The 21,318-nt window shown below is 28.5% G+C and overlaps 1 protein-coding gene across 1 annotated transcript in view; it reads right to left on the reverse strand.

The window, feature by feature from the left end:
- Positions 1-1,105: 1,105 nt before the first annotated feature.
- Positions 1,106-21,318, reverse strand: part of LOC105363540 (high-affinity choline transporter 1) — a 39,363-nt gene continuing 19,150 nt past the window's right edge. Inside the window, exons 2-14 of the mRNA XM_011501271.1 lie at positions 19,269-19,500; positions 15,468-15,575; positions 11,837-12,065; positions 9,176-9,404; positions 7,908-8,145; positions 7,168-7,274; positions 6,605-6,708; positions 6,246-6,376; positions 5,462-5,736; positions 3,380-3,803; positions 2,864-3,057; positions 1,952-2,145; positions 1,106-1,536 (exon numbers count right to left, since the gene is read on the reverse strand). Of these exons, the coding sequence (XP_011499573.1) occupies positions 1,155-1,536; positions 1,952-2,145; positions 2,864-3,057; positions 3,380-3,803; positions 5,462-5,736; positions 6,246-6,376; positions 6,605-6,708; positions 7,168-7,274; positions 7,908-8,145; positions 9,176-9,404; positions 11,837-12,065; positions 15,468-15,575; positions 19,269-19,434 (2,781 nt within the window). The 5' untranslated portion in view covers positions 19,435-19,500 and the 3' untranslated portion in view covers positions 1,106-1,154. The remainder of the gene's footprint in view (positions 1,537-1,951; positions 2,146-2,863; positions 3,058-3,379; positions 3,804-5,461; positions 5,737-6,245; positions 6,377-6,604; positions 6,709-7,167; positions 7,275-7,907; positions 8,146-9,175; positions 9,405-11,836; positions 12,066-15,467; positions 15,576-19,268; positions 19,501-21,318) is intronic.

The raw sequence follows: 21,318 nt of genomic DNA on the forward strand, positions 1-21,318 counted from the left end.
AAGCAGGTACTGATATTATAACATTATACATATATAATATATATATATATATATATATATATATATATATATATATATAGACATTGACAATATATCTAGATTCTTTCATTAATTCTACAAATAATAATAACGTAAGGATAGTTATATTTTATTATTTATTATATCTCTGATTTCATATTTTTATTTTTCAATTGTCCATATTGATTCGCATTCAATTTTAACGTTTAAATGCAATAATTATTTAAAAAAAAAAAAAAAAAAATCTATTTAATTAAGTATACTGCATTGGATATTTTGAAAGACAATTATAAATTCTGTAGTAGTATATCAGTAATCTATCAATTATAACTTGAGTTAATGTACTAATAATGAGTAAATATACTTTACAGAAATAAAGATGTAAAAACTATTTTTTTTTTATCATATAAAGAAAATACCTTTGAAATATCACAATTTATAATAATGCGAATACATAAATTGTAAATAATAATTACCTTTTATGTTAATTATCTTATCTGTATTTTATTGATTTATGATTCTGTAAAATCATGAAAATTGAGGGAAAAAAATTGTACGTAATTAAGAAATTTTTGAATTCTGCTCTATGTTTCCACTATTTAAAAAAGTTATTTAAACGAGAAATTAAATTTTAATTAAATTGAATAAAGTAATAGGAAGTCTGGTATTTTAAAAGTTGATCGATTTCAAGTTGTGTATATTTTTTTTTATACAATGATAATTAAAAATTAGTGCATAGATTATGCTTAAAATTCGTTTGATATATAATAAAACGTTATTTCAAATCTCCTTAAAAATTGTATAAAATTTCATAGTATAAAATTTTAGAGTCTTTTATTTCTAAAATAATACTTTTTATTAGATAGTGAAATCGTAAATCCGTTGAATGTTGTTGAGCGATCATTGTTCGATGGCTCATTCAATGAATTTATATCAAGTCTCGTGGGACGAAAAGTAACGGACTCGTTTACGAAGTTTGATAAAAGATTTTTTTATATATATATATATAGATATAAAAGAAAATGTTAAACAATCGTAAAGGAGAGGAAGCGCTAGAAGAGAGTACGATACTCGAGATTATTCGAGACGGCGCGACTGATATTTTATCAGTCAGGCCTTTACAATTCCCTCGTCCATTAAAATCTACTGACGGCCTCGTCGTCGCCGACGAAATAGTTGCAGCCCTTTATCGTCGAATTGTACATACTATAGGTGGGACTGACGAGGAGGTGCCCGACGAGACTACCTTTCTCGTCGACGCAGGCCGAGTAACGAGCTCCGTGGTGGTTGGACTTGTAGCCCTTGTCCCTGCGCAGGGTCATTACGCGGCCGTCCGCCTCCAGCAGACACTTCTCCTCCATCGACGTGGGGTAGCGGTTTATCTGACTGCAGGCTTTCTTCGGCTGGGGGCCATCCTTACGCTGGTTAACGCGGCAGTCCTCCGGACGTAGTGGCATGGACGGGTAGTTGGGTTGACGGGCGAGGGTCGTGAGGGTCCGGTCGCCCGTGTCGTTGAAGCTGCGGGATCACAGGGACGAGCGATTACTCCTCCGATGTATTTGTCAGGGGAGCTCGTTGATTAAAGGATAAATTTGCCCGATTGTGCATCGAGACTAATTGTTTGTTTAAAGAGTATTCTTTTTTTTTTTTTTTTTTTTTTTTTTTTTTTTTTTTGGGATGCCCAGTGTGTCGCAGAAATAGCCAATTATAGAGAATATTCAAGGAGAAATGCATATTAATAGTACAAATTGTAATTCTGCTCTGTTTCTCACCGAAGAGAATTTAAAAATTAATCGATGTGGTTTTATAATTCAAGCTTGTATACATAACGCCGTTAAAAGTACAATAAATGTCAAAAAAAAAAAAAAAAAAAAAAAAAAAAAAAAAAAAAAAAAAAAAAAAAAAAAAAAAAAAAAAAATGTTAAGCGCTAACCTGTGATGCCTGACAATTCCACGCTTGATTCGGCAATGCTCATTGCCGCCCTGACCGCTGATCGCGGTCCCGTGGGTTTTACAAGCCTCGACTCCAGGGATCGGTGACAACGAGCTCGGACCAAATGAGCTGCTGCTTTGCCTCCTGTCGAATATATTTACCATTTCTACGGACGGTGTGGGTGAGAAGGTTCCCTAGAAGAAAAAAAAAAACAAAAAAAAACATCAGGATTCCCTTTAAAATTACGAATCTTTTGGTGAATTTTTCGGAATTTGAATTAGATTTTGAAGCTAATAATTGCTATTATTAACCGTCAGTTTCATTGAGTATTGTCTGTTATTGATTTTCCTGCGATTTTCCTACATTTTGACGAATACGCGACAATAACCAATATTGCATTGATAATGTACACGTTTGAACTTGATTTCTCAGAATGTGATAGCATTTTATCGTAATGTTATTTACAGAATATTTCAAACTGTTAATACAATTGTTTAGTATAAGTGATTTCAGTCAAGTGGCGAATAGATAAAAAATTAAAAAAATTAATGATACCATTACTTTTTGTTTTATGATGTAATTGCGTCAATTAGTCATTTGGAGTGTTTTGCTAATTATTTAAAGATAGAACAATACTCTTTAATTTTTACACAATAAACTCTACTATTATTTCTATGTAAATTCTCAATAAATAAAAATTGCATTATTATATTGTATAAATAATTATTGAACTGAATGATTATCATGCGTTATGCTGTTTACAGAAAAAAATGTAAATTAATCTCTGCTTTTCTCTATTCTATGTGTATGTCACAGATAATAAATTAAAACATAATAATTTTCTAATTTTCTATTATAATTATCTATGAAACTTTTAGCTAGTAAGTGTATAATAATTGAAGTCAATGTAACCTGTAAAGATGTTCTTCTTAACGTTCCTCCCTCCATGCCAATTAATTTGACACCTTTAATGTTTTTTTTAATGATAGCGGATCCGTCGGTAAGATTCAGATTTAGTTCCATGTTACTGCGATCTGCGCCAATTTTTTCACCTTCGAGTCTGCCATTAGTAATGATGGTGGTTGGCACTTTAGCATATGGCATACCTACTTATTTCAATAGAATATAAAATTTAAAATTTATTCGACAGATTATTAATAGGTTTGCTGTAAAAATTTCTAAAGCTCTTGAACAATTTCAGAAAATAAATGGATAATAAATTAATATTTATATACGTGTAAATGATTGTACCGTCTAAAGAATATTCAATAATATATATTTACGATTAATCATTGAACGAGTGAAAGATTATGGCAATGAGTAATTTTGCATTAAGAATTATATTTGAATTTTATAGAATATATCGAGGCTCTTGATAGATTTCCATTTGGTTGATTAAACGAGGTTAGCCGAATAAAATGGCCTTACTCATAGACGTGGCTGTTGAGGGACTCAATATTCTTGGTGGAGGTGGGCCTATACAGTCGGTCATGTGCCCAGACGTGAAATTCATATTCTTAACACCGAGAATTTGTCCAGGTGCCACGGGATTGTTAATAATCGTTGGATGATGAAGGGCCTGTCCCGGGCGACTCGCTATCGTCGCCGTTTGCTTCGGACTCATTGATTCCCGTAGATTCTGCGGTCCTTGTAGATTCTGATTCATTTTGTGCGAGTTGTTACAAATTAGCGATTTCGGTTCGCATAATACGTTTATCATGTCACATCGTATGGTCGGTTGTTGATGAGGTGGTTGGTGTTGTTGAAGCTGGGTGTCGGTGCTGCTCCCGTCGTAGTCCGTACGGTTACTCGAAAGTGTCGGTGCGTCGGATAAGTGACCCGGTGAAGCGTCCTGTGCATATTACAGTACAAATTGGCTTCTTTATAGTCAAGTAATTGTATTACCTGAGATTTCGCGAGAGTTGGCCTTAAGTAAATAAATGGATGGGAATAAGAATCCGTAGAAGCTATTAGTAATCGAATAATATTTATGTAAGGTTACATTTGCCCTTACAATCATCACGCTTTCATTATTTTTATTTAAATGAATATCTATCATAAATAATAATCGATATTTCTCATTAAATCAATTGTTTTTCAAGAAGGTGATATTTATTTTAGGTTGATATCACATTACTGGAATAAGAAAATTATTGTTGCGGTAAAATAATCAGGCATTATAAAGAAAAATTTCCCTTTTATGAATGTACGGGAAGTTGAGATGCCTCTGATTAAAAATTTAATTAGGAATTTGTGAAATATTGTTTGTAGAAAAAAAGTAAATAGATAGGAAGAAACGTAGGTATAATGGAAAAGAGGTATGGATGCGTGTAAATAAAATACATAAATCAAGAATGCCGGAATGATAGATAAAAAGTATACAAATGATGTTCTACAAGCTTTTACAAATACATAAAGGAAGAAAAGTGGACAAAATACTTGGTGATTGTTAAATAAAACAAATATATCATAGTGAAATATTTTTATTCGTGTAAAGAATGTGGGTAGAATTATTCGAGACAAATTTAAAGAAGAAACTATCGAGTATCTATGGAATTTTACATGCAATGGCAAAGTTAAATAAATAAATAATATATTATTTTAATAAATAAATGCAATATTGTGTTGTTAAATTGTATGCCAGGAGTATTATGGGCAATATAATGAGTGTAATATAAGAAATTTGTTTTATATATTTAAGAGCAACATTTTAATAAAAAGCAAAAATGTTTAATATTAAAGGACAATGTAGATTATTAGAAAATATTTCTTTAAAGATAGTTGATTATTGTATAAAATAAAGATAAAAATTAAAATTATCGATTTATATCTTTATGTTGAAAATTTTTAGAATATTAATTAACTTAATGAAACATTTCAATGTAATAGATCAAATAGATGTATTGATAATTAAATTATCAAGAGATTATTAATATTTGTGGCAAAAAATAATAATATAAGTTTTTAAATTTTTGGAAAATTCGCATTTTACTTAAAAATCTTTAAGTACAAATATACCTTAGATATATATACATTGAGAATTGAGTAAAGCTTTAAAATGATCGTACATTAAAGATAATTAAATTATTTCAAGTTTCAGATATATTTGCCTTTAATGTTAAATAAGACTTAAAACGTTAACTACCTAAAATTAACATTTGAATATTGCATTAAGTAGACATTTTTTTTTAGGCAATTGGAGTTCGGGGTTGGTGGCGGTCGAGGGGGGGGGGGTTTGGCCAGGGGGACGAGGGATATTCTTAAACGGTGTATTTCCTTATAACATTTTAATATTTATTTCAATAATATAAACTTTCAGCTTTTATCGTTCAGTTTTAATTAAGCATCATTTAGGATAATTAAAAAACAAAACGATCGGCGAAATAAAAGAAGCGGTAGAGGAAAACAGGAAGAGCAGAAGTTTGTGTAAGGAATGAAAAGCATGTCAGTTGTGATGGAGAAAGGAAAGGTACGGCTGAAGTAACAATTAAAAGTGCTGAAAAGGCTTACATTCATAGTGTTATCGATTAAAGCGGCGCCCGAGCTGCTTTGTACTACTCCATTTAGATTCTTCGTATTGCCAGGTGCATAGACATTTAGTATATCACAGCAACGTGGAAGGTATCCACCGCCGAGAAGATTGCGCGTGAAAAAGCTGACGATAAGCTGAGCAAAAATGGCCGATAACATCGCTGCGCTGCGGAAAGGAAACTTTTGCGTGTGGGTGCGCGAGTCATAAAATGGATACTCTACGAAAGCTGGTATGCCTAAGTCCTTCTCGCCACCTACAGAAAAGAATAAAGAAAGAACAACAACAACAACAACAACAACAACAACAACAACAACAACAACAATAAAATAACAAAAATAACAACAGCAGCACTTTCAGTTTGTAAAATGATAAAAATTTAATATTTATGTAAGTGAAATGAAGTATAACGTAATATTGAAATACCAAGGTTGCCTGTTTCTCTAGGACGTATAATTTGTAAAGATATTTAACAAAATAATAATAAAATTATTTTATTAGATGTTATTTGATGTTCTTTATTAGTTAAGTTGAGAATGACAATTTGAAGAAGACAATGGTGCAAGAGCATGTAAGGGTATGTATCGAATAAAACTAATTTTATTGTGTAGCCATGTTGATTACCAAAATCCATTAGTGCTGTTGGTATTCTCATTTGTTTTCCATTATTCCGTAATGTGTAAGTTTTATTATTTTCTCTCATATATATGACATATTTATAAACGAAATATAGATTTGTACGAACGCGAATGTGTATGTACTTACCAGATATTCGTACGACAGTGCCGACAATGTAACCAGCAATACACCCATACGAGTCAACCAGCGTGGGCCAGTGGATAACAGAAAGAAGTTGTGGAAATAAAACCACGTACATAAAATCGGAGCATAAATAACTGCAAAATTAAAATGTGCAAACTGAATTTTTATCACTACATTTTAATGGGAGGAATTTTTAATTTACTACGACAATGGAATTGAAATTGGTGCAAAAGTATATACTACTCTGTACGAAACGTAAAACAAAACAAAACAAAACAAAACAAAAATGCTTTGTAATTAAGTTAAATGATAGAATTTTAACTACGGTTTTTCTATATGTTTGTGTTGTGTGAATTACTTACGCTAAATAGTTAACACTGCTAACACTAAGAGCAACTGTTGCGGAAAGAAAAGAAACTATTGCAACTGAAATCCGAAGAATCCAATCCAATTCTCTTTCAGTAGCCTAAGGTTAAGAGAAAATACTTCGTAAAAAAACAAATATTATTCAAACATGCATGCATTAAGAGAAAAACAAAAAACAAAAAATACAAAGAAAATGAAAAATTCAAATTGATATTTAATAAACTAGGATGAGATTCAAGTGTCTAAGAGCGAAGAAAAAATTCCTTTCTTCTCACCCTCTTACCGAATATTTTTTTTTTTTTTTTTTTTTTTTTTTTCTATTGATTATAAAAATGATTACGCTACAATAAAATAAGGTCTTATTATATGAAATTATAATCAAATAAAAGTCTTGGATTAAACTACGCAAATTATGCTAATAGAAAATACGTCGTAGATAATAATAATAATGACGATAATGATAATAATACTCTAAGGGTCAATAGTAGGAGCATTAAAGCGCTTTGGAAGAAAATGAATAAAAAATAGAGCTTTAGTTGTTAGGAGTTGCATTATTTACCTTTGGCCTTAACGTTAATTTATAAACATTCCTCGAAAACATGGAGCTTATTCCAAGGATGCTCGTGTCAGCTGACGCCATGACCCCGGCTGAGATGCCAACTAGACCTTTTATAAACAAATCGAAGAATTTTTTCCCAATGCAGCTAGTTTATTCATCAATGTGGCTTAAAATAAAATAAGAATGCAGTATCTGCCTACCTCGCGACCAACGATTTTACATATCCACAGCCGAGCAAACATAAACTCTCTACTTTCCCTATGGCTTCGCTTTTCCATAGCTTTAATCGCGATTAAAATTTCGAGCGCCCAAGGGAATGTTTCTCATTTAATTAGGAATTTATTAATTTTTTAAATTTATCTTTTTCTCGATTAGATGCCATATCGAAAGATATAAAGATGGATAGAGGCGCAGAGTTATGGCGATAAATGGCGATAAATGGCAATAAATGGCAATAAATGGCAATAAATGGCAATAAATGGCAATAAATGGCAATAAATGGCCAATTTAGCTACGCGGTATTCCATGGAATGCCGTTACTCGCGGGCCCGAAACGCAAGGCGCCAATCGATTATTCGTTTATTCCCCTCCATTATCCGCATAGCCAATTCAAAATGGGCCTGCCCATCCACCCACCTCCTACCCCACGGAGTTCCGACACGTCGAAAGGTTGGTCGATCGACCGCACGAGCATCGTCCGGCATGATTTGCAACGATTTGCCGGGCTTTGATTCGCTTACCGGCGACTGAAACCCACTGGGGAGTGAGATAGCGGAGAACGAGAGGCATCACGGCACTGCCATTGTCCAGGCCCATGGTTTTGTTGTAAGTATCGATAAGTGGCCAATCGGTAGCTCGGGCGACGGCGCCAATCATCGCCGAAGGCACGGCTAGGGATAGGCAGCCGAACATCGAGGCGATCGAGAGGGTGCGCGCTTGATTTGCGCTCTTGATGCTCAGAATCCTTTGGAAGTAGCCCTGTAACATGGTCACGTGATTATGTCAACGTATACCCCGGAGCTGTTGGAGTCTCCGTATCATGTCCCGGTCGTCTCGCTCTTTTAAGATACGCGCTTCTCGATTAGCATTTCAATCAATTATTCCATAATCCCGGGTATTTAATTATCATAATTATCCGATTGTTGTGGCATTGAGTTTAATCTTTTAGTATTATGCGTTAGTCGTTTTATCATTCTTCGATATGCCTCTCTCTCTCTCTCTCTCTCTCTCTCTCTCTCTCTCGTTCTTTGTATTAAACGCACTCTTAAAGGTTTTTTTTAAAGACTCATAATGAATTTATAGTCTCAAGGAAATGATACTTTTCTATTATCATGATTAGGAGCACATTTAGTTATTATTATTATTATCATTATTATTATTACTATTACTATTACTATTACTATTACTATTACTATTACTATTACTATTACTATTACTATTACTATTACTATTACTATTACTATTACTATTACTATTACTATTACTATTACTATTACTATTACTATTACTATTATTATTATTATTATTATTATTATTATTATTATTATTATTATTATTATTATTATTATTATTATTAAAAACTTATAGATTGCAATACAATAGTGAGTCAACAACTTGTATACTTATAAGATTATAATTATGAAACTATTTACGTTCGTAAATTCCAGCATAGTTGTCATATAGTTTTTATGTAGAAATTTTATGAATTCCTTTCTTATCGTATATAGATAGATAGATAAGAACATGCGATAGAGGCGATCATAATGAAAATATAGTAGAAATTATTTATTTATCTATTCTTCGAGTCGAATTCTCCTGCTTTACGATAATAATAAAGCAGCGAAAGCCATAGAGATATTTATAGACAGAGAGTAAAATATCATTGTAAATAATGCATTTAACAATGTAATTAAGAGACTTTGAGAGAATCGAGACTTGGAAATGGAGTGAGAGAGTGGCGCAGACGTATTATTAGACTTGGAAATGGGATGGCCGAGCGATGGCTTACCTGCCAAGGTATGCGTCCGAAAATGGCGAGGAGCATCGTGTCGAGCCACTCGCCGAGGTCGTGCGTCTTTATGTCGCCCATCCAGTTTTTGGATGCTGAGCTCCTTTCGAATGAGACGGCCGGATGGACGGCCGCGTATGGTGTAGAAATTGACAAGCCGAATGCTACGCAAACCAGTTGTAGAACGTCTGTCCAAACCATCGAATACATGCCACCAGAGATTTTGTACCTGTAAATTGTACATTCCTGATATTTTGTAGTTTTGCTTTTAATGCCCCCGCTCTCCCCCTCTTTGCTATTCGCCACTTAGTACCCAAGTAGGCAATGCCAGAATATTTCGAAATACGGTGAGAGAGAGAGAGAGAGAGAGAGAGAGAGAGAGAGAGAAAGGCTTAAAATGTCGATTCTTTGAAATTTGACTGTGAAATATTAAGATTTGTAGATTTATTAGAGAGACGTGGAATATTGTGAGATATTCGACTTTAGACGAGTACTCGTTCTTATACTGCATCCTAAATGTTAATTTTACAAAGTTAATTTTAATTTCTCATCAAAAGCAATATTTTCCGAGATTTTCTCTTAAAGTTTTTTGAAAAACGTGTATCTTCCGAGTGACTTACAAACATAAAGCTATTTATGATATTTTGCTGTATTTTAATATTAAATCTGAGATGTTAAAAAGCTTATATAACAATTTATAATTAAAAATATTTATTTATTAAAGTTTATTGTTGTGTAGTAGGATAGCATACAATTTATACAACTTTGAAGCATTTAACAAAATTTTTTACCCCTGTGGTGATGTTTTCTCTCTCTCTCTCTCTCTCTCTCTCTCTATATATATATATATATATATATATATATATATATATATATACATAAATCTTTGCATATTAATGCTTTTATTATCGTGAATTAATCGTGAATTATAATAAAAAAATATTAAACATCTGACGGCGTGTTGATATAGCGATGAATTCACTCTCATAACGAGAGTCAGGAAATTGACAAAGGCAGATTAAAATTCCCATTTACTTGGTAAAACTTTATGCATCGCAATGGGATTCGAGTTTACTTCGACGTTATATAAGACGCGAACTTCCGATAACGATATTCGAGAATTAAAGCTTGTTAGTTGCTGATCCTTGCGTGCTCGCGAAGCTTAAAAATTTGTCAAGCAGAAGGCGAAGTAAAGTTTTCGTCGCTCTCTAACAAGTTTGCAAGCTCGAAAATGTTTTACCTCACTGTAATCAACGAGTATTCTGTTTACGGCATCGTTCGGCAACAGATTTTTAGTCTTTTTTATTTTATCGAAGCAAAGAGTTGTTTATATGGATAAACAACTCGAACAAGTAAAGTTTGAAGGAAAATGTACTTAATGCACGTAAGCAAATAATTTCAATAATTTTCATTTTTGTTATTTTATTGAAAAAACTTTTTATTTACTTAATTTTTTTTTTTTTTTTTTGTTCGTTTGTTTTACTTTTACTATTGCATTAAATTTCATTTTTACTTTCTTTCGTAATTTGTATTTTGATTGTCTTTGGTAATTATCAGAAATGCATTTGTAATGTCAAATTTGATTAAAAAAAAAATTAAAAACACTACTATTTAAACGTTAAATTCCTGTGCTAGTAAATTATTATTTTAAACATTATGACTACGAGTGCCGTTCAATTCCTAACAAGTTCTATAAAATTTCATTCCTTCCTTAAATTAAGCAATAAGTCGATTTCAATAGAATTCATTCGACAATAAATATAATGCACACAAATTCTATTTAAAGTAAATTCAGAAATTAGAAAAATATTTCAAATGTAATTGATTATTATTTTAACTATAATTATATGCAAAGGAGCATTTTTGTTAAATGGGTTGTTTTTACTAACAATTATTAAAAGCAAATGAAACTTTTAAAATTTTAATTTCATATTGCGGATTATACGTATTGAAATTTACATTTGTGTTGATTCTTATACTATACAATGATATTTTCAATTAAGTTTTAGCCTTGTTTTTGTCATTATAATAAAGTCGTTTTTGTCATATAATAACTCGATAACATTGAATTAAGTTTCTTCATATGTCATATGTATGACAATTTTAGCGAATGTTGTTCCTCTATTTCTGTCTCGTATACGTAGTTGTATAAAAAATATATTTTTTTTATATAGAATTTTTTTACTTCGTAACGTAATATCGTAAGTTATTGAATTACATTACATACATTACAAGACAGTGAATCTTACTCGTAACTAGTATCCAATTTTTTATTAACGATTTTTTCCCCTCATTTTTTCACACAATGTCGGGCGTTTCGGTGCTTGAGCGACCGCGGATCTAACAAAATGTCATGTCTTTACCTGAACGCGTGATTTTTGCAAAACGAATTACTAATCGAAGCACCGGCTCTAATATCTAAATAGAAACTAAGCTATTGCCGAGCTGACGTAGCATCTGCCCGGCAAATAAAAACGAAATCTGTAAAGCTCTCCCATGCCCATGCCGCTTCCATACAAAGCAAGCACTGCCGCCATTTAACAGGCGCTTCAAGAATCGAGGAAACGCGGTCGGAACAACGTATGCGGGCGGTGGGCGTGATTCTGTAAAAACGACAGACGATAAATAGGAGTCGGCCAGGCTCATACTCCTCGTACTCACGTGGCTGCAGCGAGAATCATAGAACAAACGCCGAGACTGGGCTCGATGCCGGCGACTATGCTGAGGGAAAGACCCAGCGCCTTGAGCAGCGACGCGCACCGGAATAAGTCACCGCAGAAGGCGGGCAGGAACATGAGGCCGCCGACCCGGGCCCCGTAGTGATGCTGCAGAGGGTCGAGCATCGTCACGTACTCGGCCTTCCTCATCGGCTTGGCGAATAGCAAAGCACCTGCGCATACAGCGTGTTCGGCCCTGTTGGTCATTTGATTTTCGCTGCGCTTGCAGTCATTAATTGTAGGTGGCGGTAACTAGTTTCGAGCTACTGACCGAGCTAAGCTTGATTTATTTTATTTTCCTAGCATAACATTCGTGAACGCTGCCGGATTAACGATTATAGGACCGGGATTTTCAATCGGACCTTCCGGCCGTGATCGATATTTTATCGATAATTATTAATATCGTCGCTTTTAGGCTTTTTATTGTAATTCTCGGATTCTTTTGACGATGCATTGACGGCGAAAAAATTGATTATTATAATGCACTCTAGGCGGCGGATTAGAATATCACGTTAAACGAATTGAATACTTACAATTTTAATAATTGAACATGTGTTATTGGAAGGCGAAACATTCAACTACTCTTCGCTTTCTAAATGCATAAATTCATAATAAATACAGGATAAACGATCCATTACTAAGAGTCAGCATTGGCTACTTTATGTCAATATGATATTATGGTACTGTGATAATCAAATAATATTGATCTTTATTGAACAATGTCATTAATTGTCATTAATGTCAGTTAAAAAAACTGCTCACTTATCTATAATATTAAAATTGAAGCATATGACACTATAATTCTACACAATTTAAATTCCTAATAATGCTTCTTTTTTTTTTTTAATTCATTAATTTTTCTATATGTAATGTTATACATATTATATATAATGTATTAGTATATTAGGTATATATTATATTATCTAAATGTAATGCGATATAATATGTAATGTAATGTTTATAATATTTAAATTTCTGTAGAGCGATACATAAGTTGTACTCTAGTAATCCAGAATTGATTAAAACAAAAATGTACACAAGATTAAATAAATCGATAGCGTTATAAATCGAATAATGCAAATAACAATGTTTCGTAATGTCTCTTTGGGCATGTAATTGTGATTTTAATTTACTTATGTGCTCATTATGTGAATTTCAAATTGAATATTATGATTTGAAATCCAATCATCGATATTATATATCTTCATAATTATAATAAAAATTCATAATATTTAAACGTTTTTATATTCCCTTAGATATAAGTTAATTAAGCAGTTAAGATACATTCACGGTTAGAATTAATTTAATTTAATGTTAATATAAATAATTTGAATTCATTTTATATAAATTCTGTATAAAATTTTATGTTTACAAATAACAAAAATGTATTGAAAATATGAAAATTTGATATTCCGAGCTGTTTATATCATTTAATCGGTATATAAAAAAACTTCATAGAAGAATTAAATAAATAAATTGTTCGTAGATATAAGATATAGAAAATTTAGAAAAATTATATTACTCTTGGTTGTATAAATAATTAAAAAACAACTAAATAATAAATATATTTTTATACTACTAAGCTTTTGTGTAAGTTAACCAGTTTAATGCATTTTAAATTATTAATTGTGTATGGAATTAATAACGTAATAATAAATAAGTAAAGCAAATCATATAAAATTATTATCTATTGTAAATTTAAAGTAACAAAAATAAAACTAATTGGATTAAATGTTAATAAAATTGTGAGTTTATATATATATATATATATATATATATATAATTAATTAAATTTAATGCGGAATGTATATATTACTAGACAAATTTAAGCCAAATTGTTTTTTTTTCGTATATATAATTTAAAATCACATACACAACTAAATAATTTTGTATTAACAAAAATTTAATTTTAAATCTTTCTATTTTTTCCTTAAAAATGCCAAGCTGTAAAATAATTTTATTCATCTCTAAGTCAAAGTTTATTTTATTCAAAGTGATTTTTCGAAATACAACTGTAATTATGAATTTAATAATTATAGTTCTAAAAATGTGACAAAATCTGTTAAAAAGCCCGATTAAAATATTTATTTTATATTTTATATTGAAGTACTAAAGTGATCAAATGTAAATAACTTTTTTCAATATCTGTCGGTTGTTCCCTAGTAGACTGAATATCGTTCAAATAATCCATATTGCAATATAGAAAATACTTGCCATTATAAATGTTATATAAATAAAAATAAAACTGTAAAATAAACGATCAGTTTATTTGGAAAGTTATCTTATAAAATAGCATCCTATAAGATAGCTTAATTATTGTAGAAATAGTCGAACGATTCAATATTTCATGAATTTTATTTTCAACTACATATTAAAATTTAACGTATCGATTGATCGAAATTAACACGATGGAAAATAAAACTCTTATATTCATAAAGAATTGATACCCTAAAGTCAATTATAATCAAAGACAAACTTATACCATATAGCCGTTTCATCAATGTCCGTGTACATTTAAAATATATATATATATATATATATATATATATATATATATATATATATATATTCATGCATATTTCGTTCTATGTGTTTCATTTAATTATTTTATTTTAGATTAAAAAAGTATTGGTGATAGGTTATTAAATATGTTTTGCCATCAACGAATGTTTTCAATTTTACGTACAAAATGCGAATGTTTTTCATAAAAAATTCAAAATTTCATTTTCATCAACAGATTTTTTTGTTTTAAATTAATTTTTGCATGCAAAATAACGAAATACAAAATAATTTCAAAATAAACGATAAATGCATTTTGTCTGTTCATTTTGTCAAAAAAAAAAAAAAAAAAAAAAAAAAAAAAAAAAACTATACTTTTATAAAATTATCATGCTTATTATTTTATAATATTATTATTTATACTTCAAAATAGGTCAAGTTTTGATAAATTGCATATTTTACACTCATGGTAAATCTTAAAATTATATTGTTAATCAATATTAGTTTGTCGTAAGTTGCTAATTGATATCAATTGCTTTCAATACATATACCGCCATAATATAACCATTTATTTTACTGGAAAGCCGTTTTCGACATAGGAATATTTTTAAAGACTGCTTCTTCTTCTTTTAATACTCGTAAATATTGATTTCAGTTTTAAGGGTGGTAAGTAAATAACCAAAAATCTCTATGAATAAAACATTATCAGCAAATAATATAAATATATCAATTAATCTTATAATAATGCAATCGTATCAATACTCGTGTAAAAATATTTATGAAATACTTCGGCACAGATGATATTATGTCTTCGGTGATTTAGACTTTAATCTAGAGACGAAGCAATAGAATAATTTATGAATTTTTCAGAGCCAAAACTTCATGCCAAGTTGGTGATACTAAGTCATTATAATGGAAAAAAAGATAAAAACATATTAACAAAAAGGCATGTTCGCTTCGCAATTCTTTTCATTTCCATAATTCAACAGAAATCTAACGGGAATCTAGAAATCTAGTTCGCACATTACATCGTATGTATGTATGGGAGTGCGCGCGTTGAGAACTCTTACGCTTACCAAAAAGTAGACTGAGACCATATCCAATGGGCACTTGGCACCAGGCCAGGCCCTTACTAAACATGGAGTCCGCGGTACCATTGAGTATGGTGTCACCGACGCAGGTTCCTGTAACAAAATGAGACGCCTCAATTTCAATACGCTTTTATTGATAATTCAATAAGATAAATTATCCATCGTCAGTAGTTAATAATTTTTATGAAGCGATATTTCGTTTAGTGAAATTGAATTTTTTCATATGCACTTTTATCACTAAATTTGTCGAATGTCGAACAAAGCGTCGTTCGATCATAATTTTTTATAAAGACAGTATTTTTGTTAGAGAAATTAAAAGTATATAATTATAATTCTGATGAATATTTTAACAATCTTTTGCATAAAGATACGATATTACTTTAACAAACAGGATCATTCGTAATTATATTTATATTGACTTATGCATTAAATTATCATTCGTAAAATTATAACACAATAATCCAATGATTTTTAAGCAAAATTATTAAAAAAACTTATATCTTTCAAAATAATATGTGGTTGTTCATTACTATTATATTGAAAAATTATGTTATATTGGTTAAATAAATTCAGAAGTATTAAATGCTGCGAAAATATGTCTCTTTTTTTTGCACATTGATAAATTGTTGGATTATGTAGTGTAAAAACATAGAACTCGAATATAAATATTTGTCTAGTGTAAATATTAGTTTGCTGTCAGTTTGTCAATTAATTTTTGTACACAATTGTTCAATTGTTGTAATTATATATTTTATCTTTTTTTTTTTTTTTTTTTTTTTTTTTTTTTTTTTAAACTTATTTATTATAAAACTATAGAATTCATATAAAAAGTATTATTGTATATCATCGTCTTGTTCGTAGTGATAGTTTTCAATTTATTTCGATTATAATACATGTTACAATGGAATAAATATAAAAATCAATAGTTATCGCAATATATAGCCCAGTATTACAAAAAATATATTTTAATAGTGCAAAGATTTCATAAATTTTTATCAAAGATTTTTTAGTAATTGTAACGGGCAAAATTTTGTACATTGTATTTTATATTATAAATATGAATAAATCGTTAAATGGTGTTAAAACATGAATATTATGTATTTTTACAGAAATATTCATTACATTCGTTGTTCTCATTTCATTTGATTATTTGATTTTTTTATGGAGGAATAATTTTTTGTTGTTGTTGACATTTTGATTAATATTATTATTTTAGTTAATATTTCTTCCTAACCATCTTTTTACATTTTTTTTTTATTTATTTATAAATATAATGTATTTATTAGATTAGTTTATGAAATTCATATACTCGTATTGTAAAATTGTTCTGAACATTGATGAAATATACAAACATTAATAGCTATTTTAAAAAATAATAATTGTACTAAATTGTTATAGAGGAATTTTGAAAACTAAATGTTACTAAGTTCTGAACACCCGTTACTTAACAACTCGTATAAATCATACTAAACTAGTAAAAAGTAATTTATATATGTCTTATATAAATTAATTGACTCTTTTAAATTCATGTATGATGACGAATGTGCTATCATTTTATAATTTTAAAATAAAATGAAAATTATGCAAAATAAATGTTTTCTCTCTTAATTTTCAATTTCGTTCTTTTATTATGTCCGAAGTTAATTAACCGCGTTAGTTTAAGTTCAAAATATTTCGCAAATTAATTTAATCGCAGTAATAGCAAAAGTTTTCCAAATTATATTCTGTATCTTTTAGCATAAAAATTTTTTACAATTTAAATGTGTTATAAAGTCTGCCAGATTCTTCGCGCGACATCTTGTCATCACTAACTTTTCATTTATATATAAATAATTAAATTAATTTTTATCAAATGCACACGAGTTCTTACATAAAAGAATATTTTATTATCATGATGATAGATAACGTATATATAATGTTATTTTCAATTTTTTTTAATACATAATAAGTTCCCTATTTCATTAAAATTGTTAAATAACAAAACATTTCTATTGCATTAGATGTTGCATTGGATCAGACAAAATTATTCTTTGATAACGTATGTCTAAAGACGCGTAACAAATAATATTCGATTTTCTATAAAATTCATTTATATTTTAAGCAACAATTTTTATAATTATTTAAAATTTTTTATCTCAAATTTCAATTAAAAATAAATATAATGTAGATATAGTCAGTCCAATCAAAGTTTTTAATGATTTTTTTAATAACAAAATGAAATTAGTATTAAAATATTAAGTTTTAGAATTTTAGTTAAAACATTATAATGCTAAATTAAGAATATTTATTCTTAAAATATTTCGCATACAAGATATCATATATATAATTCATTAAATTTTTTTTTCATAAAATTCTTTTTCCCTTTTGTTCATCGTTGTATTACAAGTGCAATAAATAATATTGTTTTAAAATATGTTTACAATTATATTTCTTACTATATATCCTGCTGTACCGTTCTTCTTACATTTACATCGATAATTCAACGAAAGCATTATTCACTAACGTTCTTAATTAATTCCAATTAAACTCTGATGTCTATAGGATTTATAAGAATCTTTTGATTCTCTTGACAGTTAAGAAAATTGTAATAAATTTTCTATAGTTTACGCAATTGAATTTTATTAATATTTTGTTTTTATTATATATTTAATTGAGGGTTGTGATAATCGAATCTTCAAAAACCAATCTGTAGTAATTATGGTGAAAAGACTTAAATAAATTTGTCCCTCTTCATTTTTCTCAAAGGAATTGACATTCATATTACAATAGATTATCATAAAGTCTATTTAAATTTTCACATTTTAAAACGAGTTATCGACAATCTCAGTCATTGATTACTTTTTATTTTCCAGAAATATCGCTCATTTTTCATTAACATTTAAAATTAAAAAAAATTTTCCCTTATATCACTAAAGCTATTCAAGAACTGACAAAAGCTTAATTTTATAAAAATTTTGAAATTTAAATGAAAAACGTTTCAGATTCCCAGAATACGTTCCAAAGTACTTCTCTTAAAATTATGTCGTAATAAAAATTAATATAAATAATTTCTTTATTTTTTGTACTTCTAAACAACGATCTCAAAATTCAATCTATTTTTTATATTACTAAACTCAAATTATTCCTTAAATTAATTTTTTATAAATAATTACATTTGTTCAATTCTGTTATAAATAAAAATATATAAATAAATAGTACATCTAGACTATTATTTAAGGTTATGAAACAAAAGAGCTTTTAAAAAAATGATTTGACCATTTGATTTAAATGCAATGCAATAATAAATGTAAGATTAATTTAATAATAATTAAGTAGAATATCATTTGTTAAGTCTCTAAATATTTATTACGTTAAAACTATAAAATGTATTTGAAACTTATATGTATATATATATATATATACATGTGTGTGTTATTTTAATTTATTGACATATCCTCATTATTAAATTAAAATAACAAATATCTTTATAATCATAGTTACATCAAGTAATATAAAAAATACAAATCATTTGTAAATTCTTTATTTATCTATTTCGATAATTACGTATAAAAGAAATATAAGCAAGTCCTTGAAATCATTTTTACGTAAAAAAGAAACTTGAAGTAGGATTTCATACCTCCTCTTTCAATATAATTTTTTATTACTGCTTCGACAATGTTTGCTAATGTCAAAATTATCTATCGCAATTCCGCATAAAAGATTTTCATGACTTTTACGGCAATCAAAAATAAAGCGCAAATAGCATAAATAATAAGTACGTATGTGAATAATTGTTGAGTACGTTACCTACGAGTGAGAATATACCAAGGAAAAGTCCAATGCTCCGATTGGCCAGTATCATTGCGTTTTGTCCGCCTTTTATTTTCTTAATCATGGTAACCCAGATGCCGACACCGACCGTGGCTGCGTGAAATCCGACAAGTCCTAGCACTCCTAACATGTGAATCCCCATGTTTCCGTGATTGCCTACTCCGGTGGTAACAGAGGTAATGATAATGATGGTGTGGTAGCTCCCAACCTGCAGTGACGAATAATGCAATTAGTCACTTGGTAATTTGTGCCGTTCCTTCTTAGAAAATTTATATTCACGGGCTGTGCGGACGCGTTATTAACTAGCCAATGAATAATTGTAGCAATGTTGCATTGACAAATTTGCCTCTAATATTACACATATCATTTTTCATATTTGTAATATATCGGATGAAGAAAACTCGAGGGACATTTAGTTGCTGGGAAAATAATCTCTGTCATTTATTAATCAAGAGATTAGCACGAAAGATTAATAATGTAATTATCGAATACACAATTATATATATATATATATATATTTTTATAAATTCATAGATTTTCATGATTTTTTTCAAATTTATAAATACGTTTTTAGTGAATAATAAACATCGGTATAAAGTACATGGTTTTGAGAATTATACCATAATATAAGCAAAGATATTTTTTATAGTATGATATTACAACAGGATTGTTTATGTATATTTATACAACAGATTCAGTTAATAGAATAATTAAATGCTTCTATTAAAAAACACTTTCTAGCAAAACTCATATTTTAATATTATTAATAATTATGTCTATCTTAGTAATTATTATCTCTATTGAATTATTTATTGAGGAGAAGTGTGAAAAATGGAAATTATATATATATATATATATATATATATATATATATTTATTTATTTAAAATTATTTATTTCATAAAAAATGGTCTAAATTTTATAATTTAGTAATTTATTAACTTTTCCTTAAATTTGATTAAATTCAATTAGACTTAATTGAACGAGCAGTGGATAAAGTATTTACAATAATTTTTTAACTTATAATTATTAGAATTATTTAACTATTATAATACGAAATAATCTTAACGAAGTAAACTTTACTATTGTTAAAAATAATATTTTCTAATACAACGTCTATATTCATATAATCGGATAATAGAGTTTTTTACTTATCAATATGCCAGTAATTGTTCCAAAATAGAATTTTTACCAAACTTTATCAGATATGATCGACTGTGGTTTTGTTACGTTATTTATGATTATAGATTTCATATATGTATTGGTTATTTTTAATAGTATTTTTATCATCAAATACTATAGTATGCTACTATATTATTTTAATAAATCTTATTTAAACATGATAAAATATTTTATTTTTGATCTTCAACTTTTATTTAATTTAAAGCACATAAACGAAACACTCCAGTATTATAAATAATTTTTTATCGTATTTTATTATTACTTTTTGTTGTTGATATAATATAATTATATAAATAAACACAAAAATTTACATATTAATCTATAACGTATAGCTGTTTTATAATAATAATATTGAAATAACGATTGAATTATTTATTCATGCATAATTTGGTATTTAAATTTAAAAAATGATTGAATTTTTTATATTTTTCAATACTTTTATTACGAAATGTATAATAGTTTATGAACTTTTTATTATATATTATGCAAAATATATGTGCAATATTTGTAATATATTATTAATGCGAATACCTTATTTATTACAATGTTCGTATATTATTTATTCAAAACATTATATACCGTTTCAGATATTGAATATACAATAATATGGAAATATTGTAAAAAAAATTTTAAATAATTGCATTAAATAATTGTATATCTGCAAAGATTAATGAATGTATGGAACGTTTAAATTCTTTCATTAGAAGTTTTTTTTTTTATCGAATTCGCATTATTAGAATATTTTATCTAATATTGTTTTATTCACACATTTAATGTACTATGGAACTATAATTTTGCAAAATATCTTATTTAATTTTGTCTGACTGATTATCTATAATTTTAAT

This window comes from Ceratosolen solmsi, unplaced genomic scaffold, assembly GCF_000503995.2.
Source record: "Ceratosolen solmsi marchali unplaced genomic scaffold, CerSol_1.0 scaffold57, whole genome shotgun sequence".
NCBI lineage: Eukaryota > Metazoa > Arthropoda > Insecta > Hymenoptera > Agaonidae > Ceratosolen > Ceratosolen solmsi.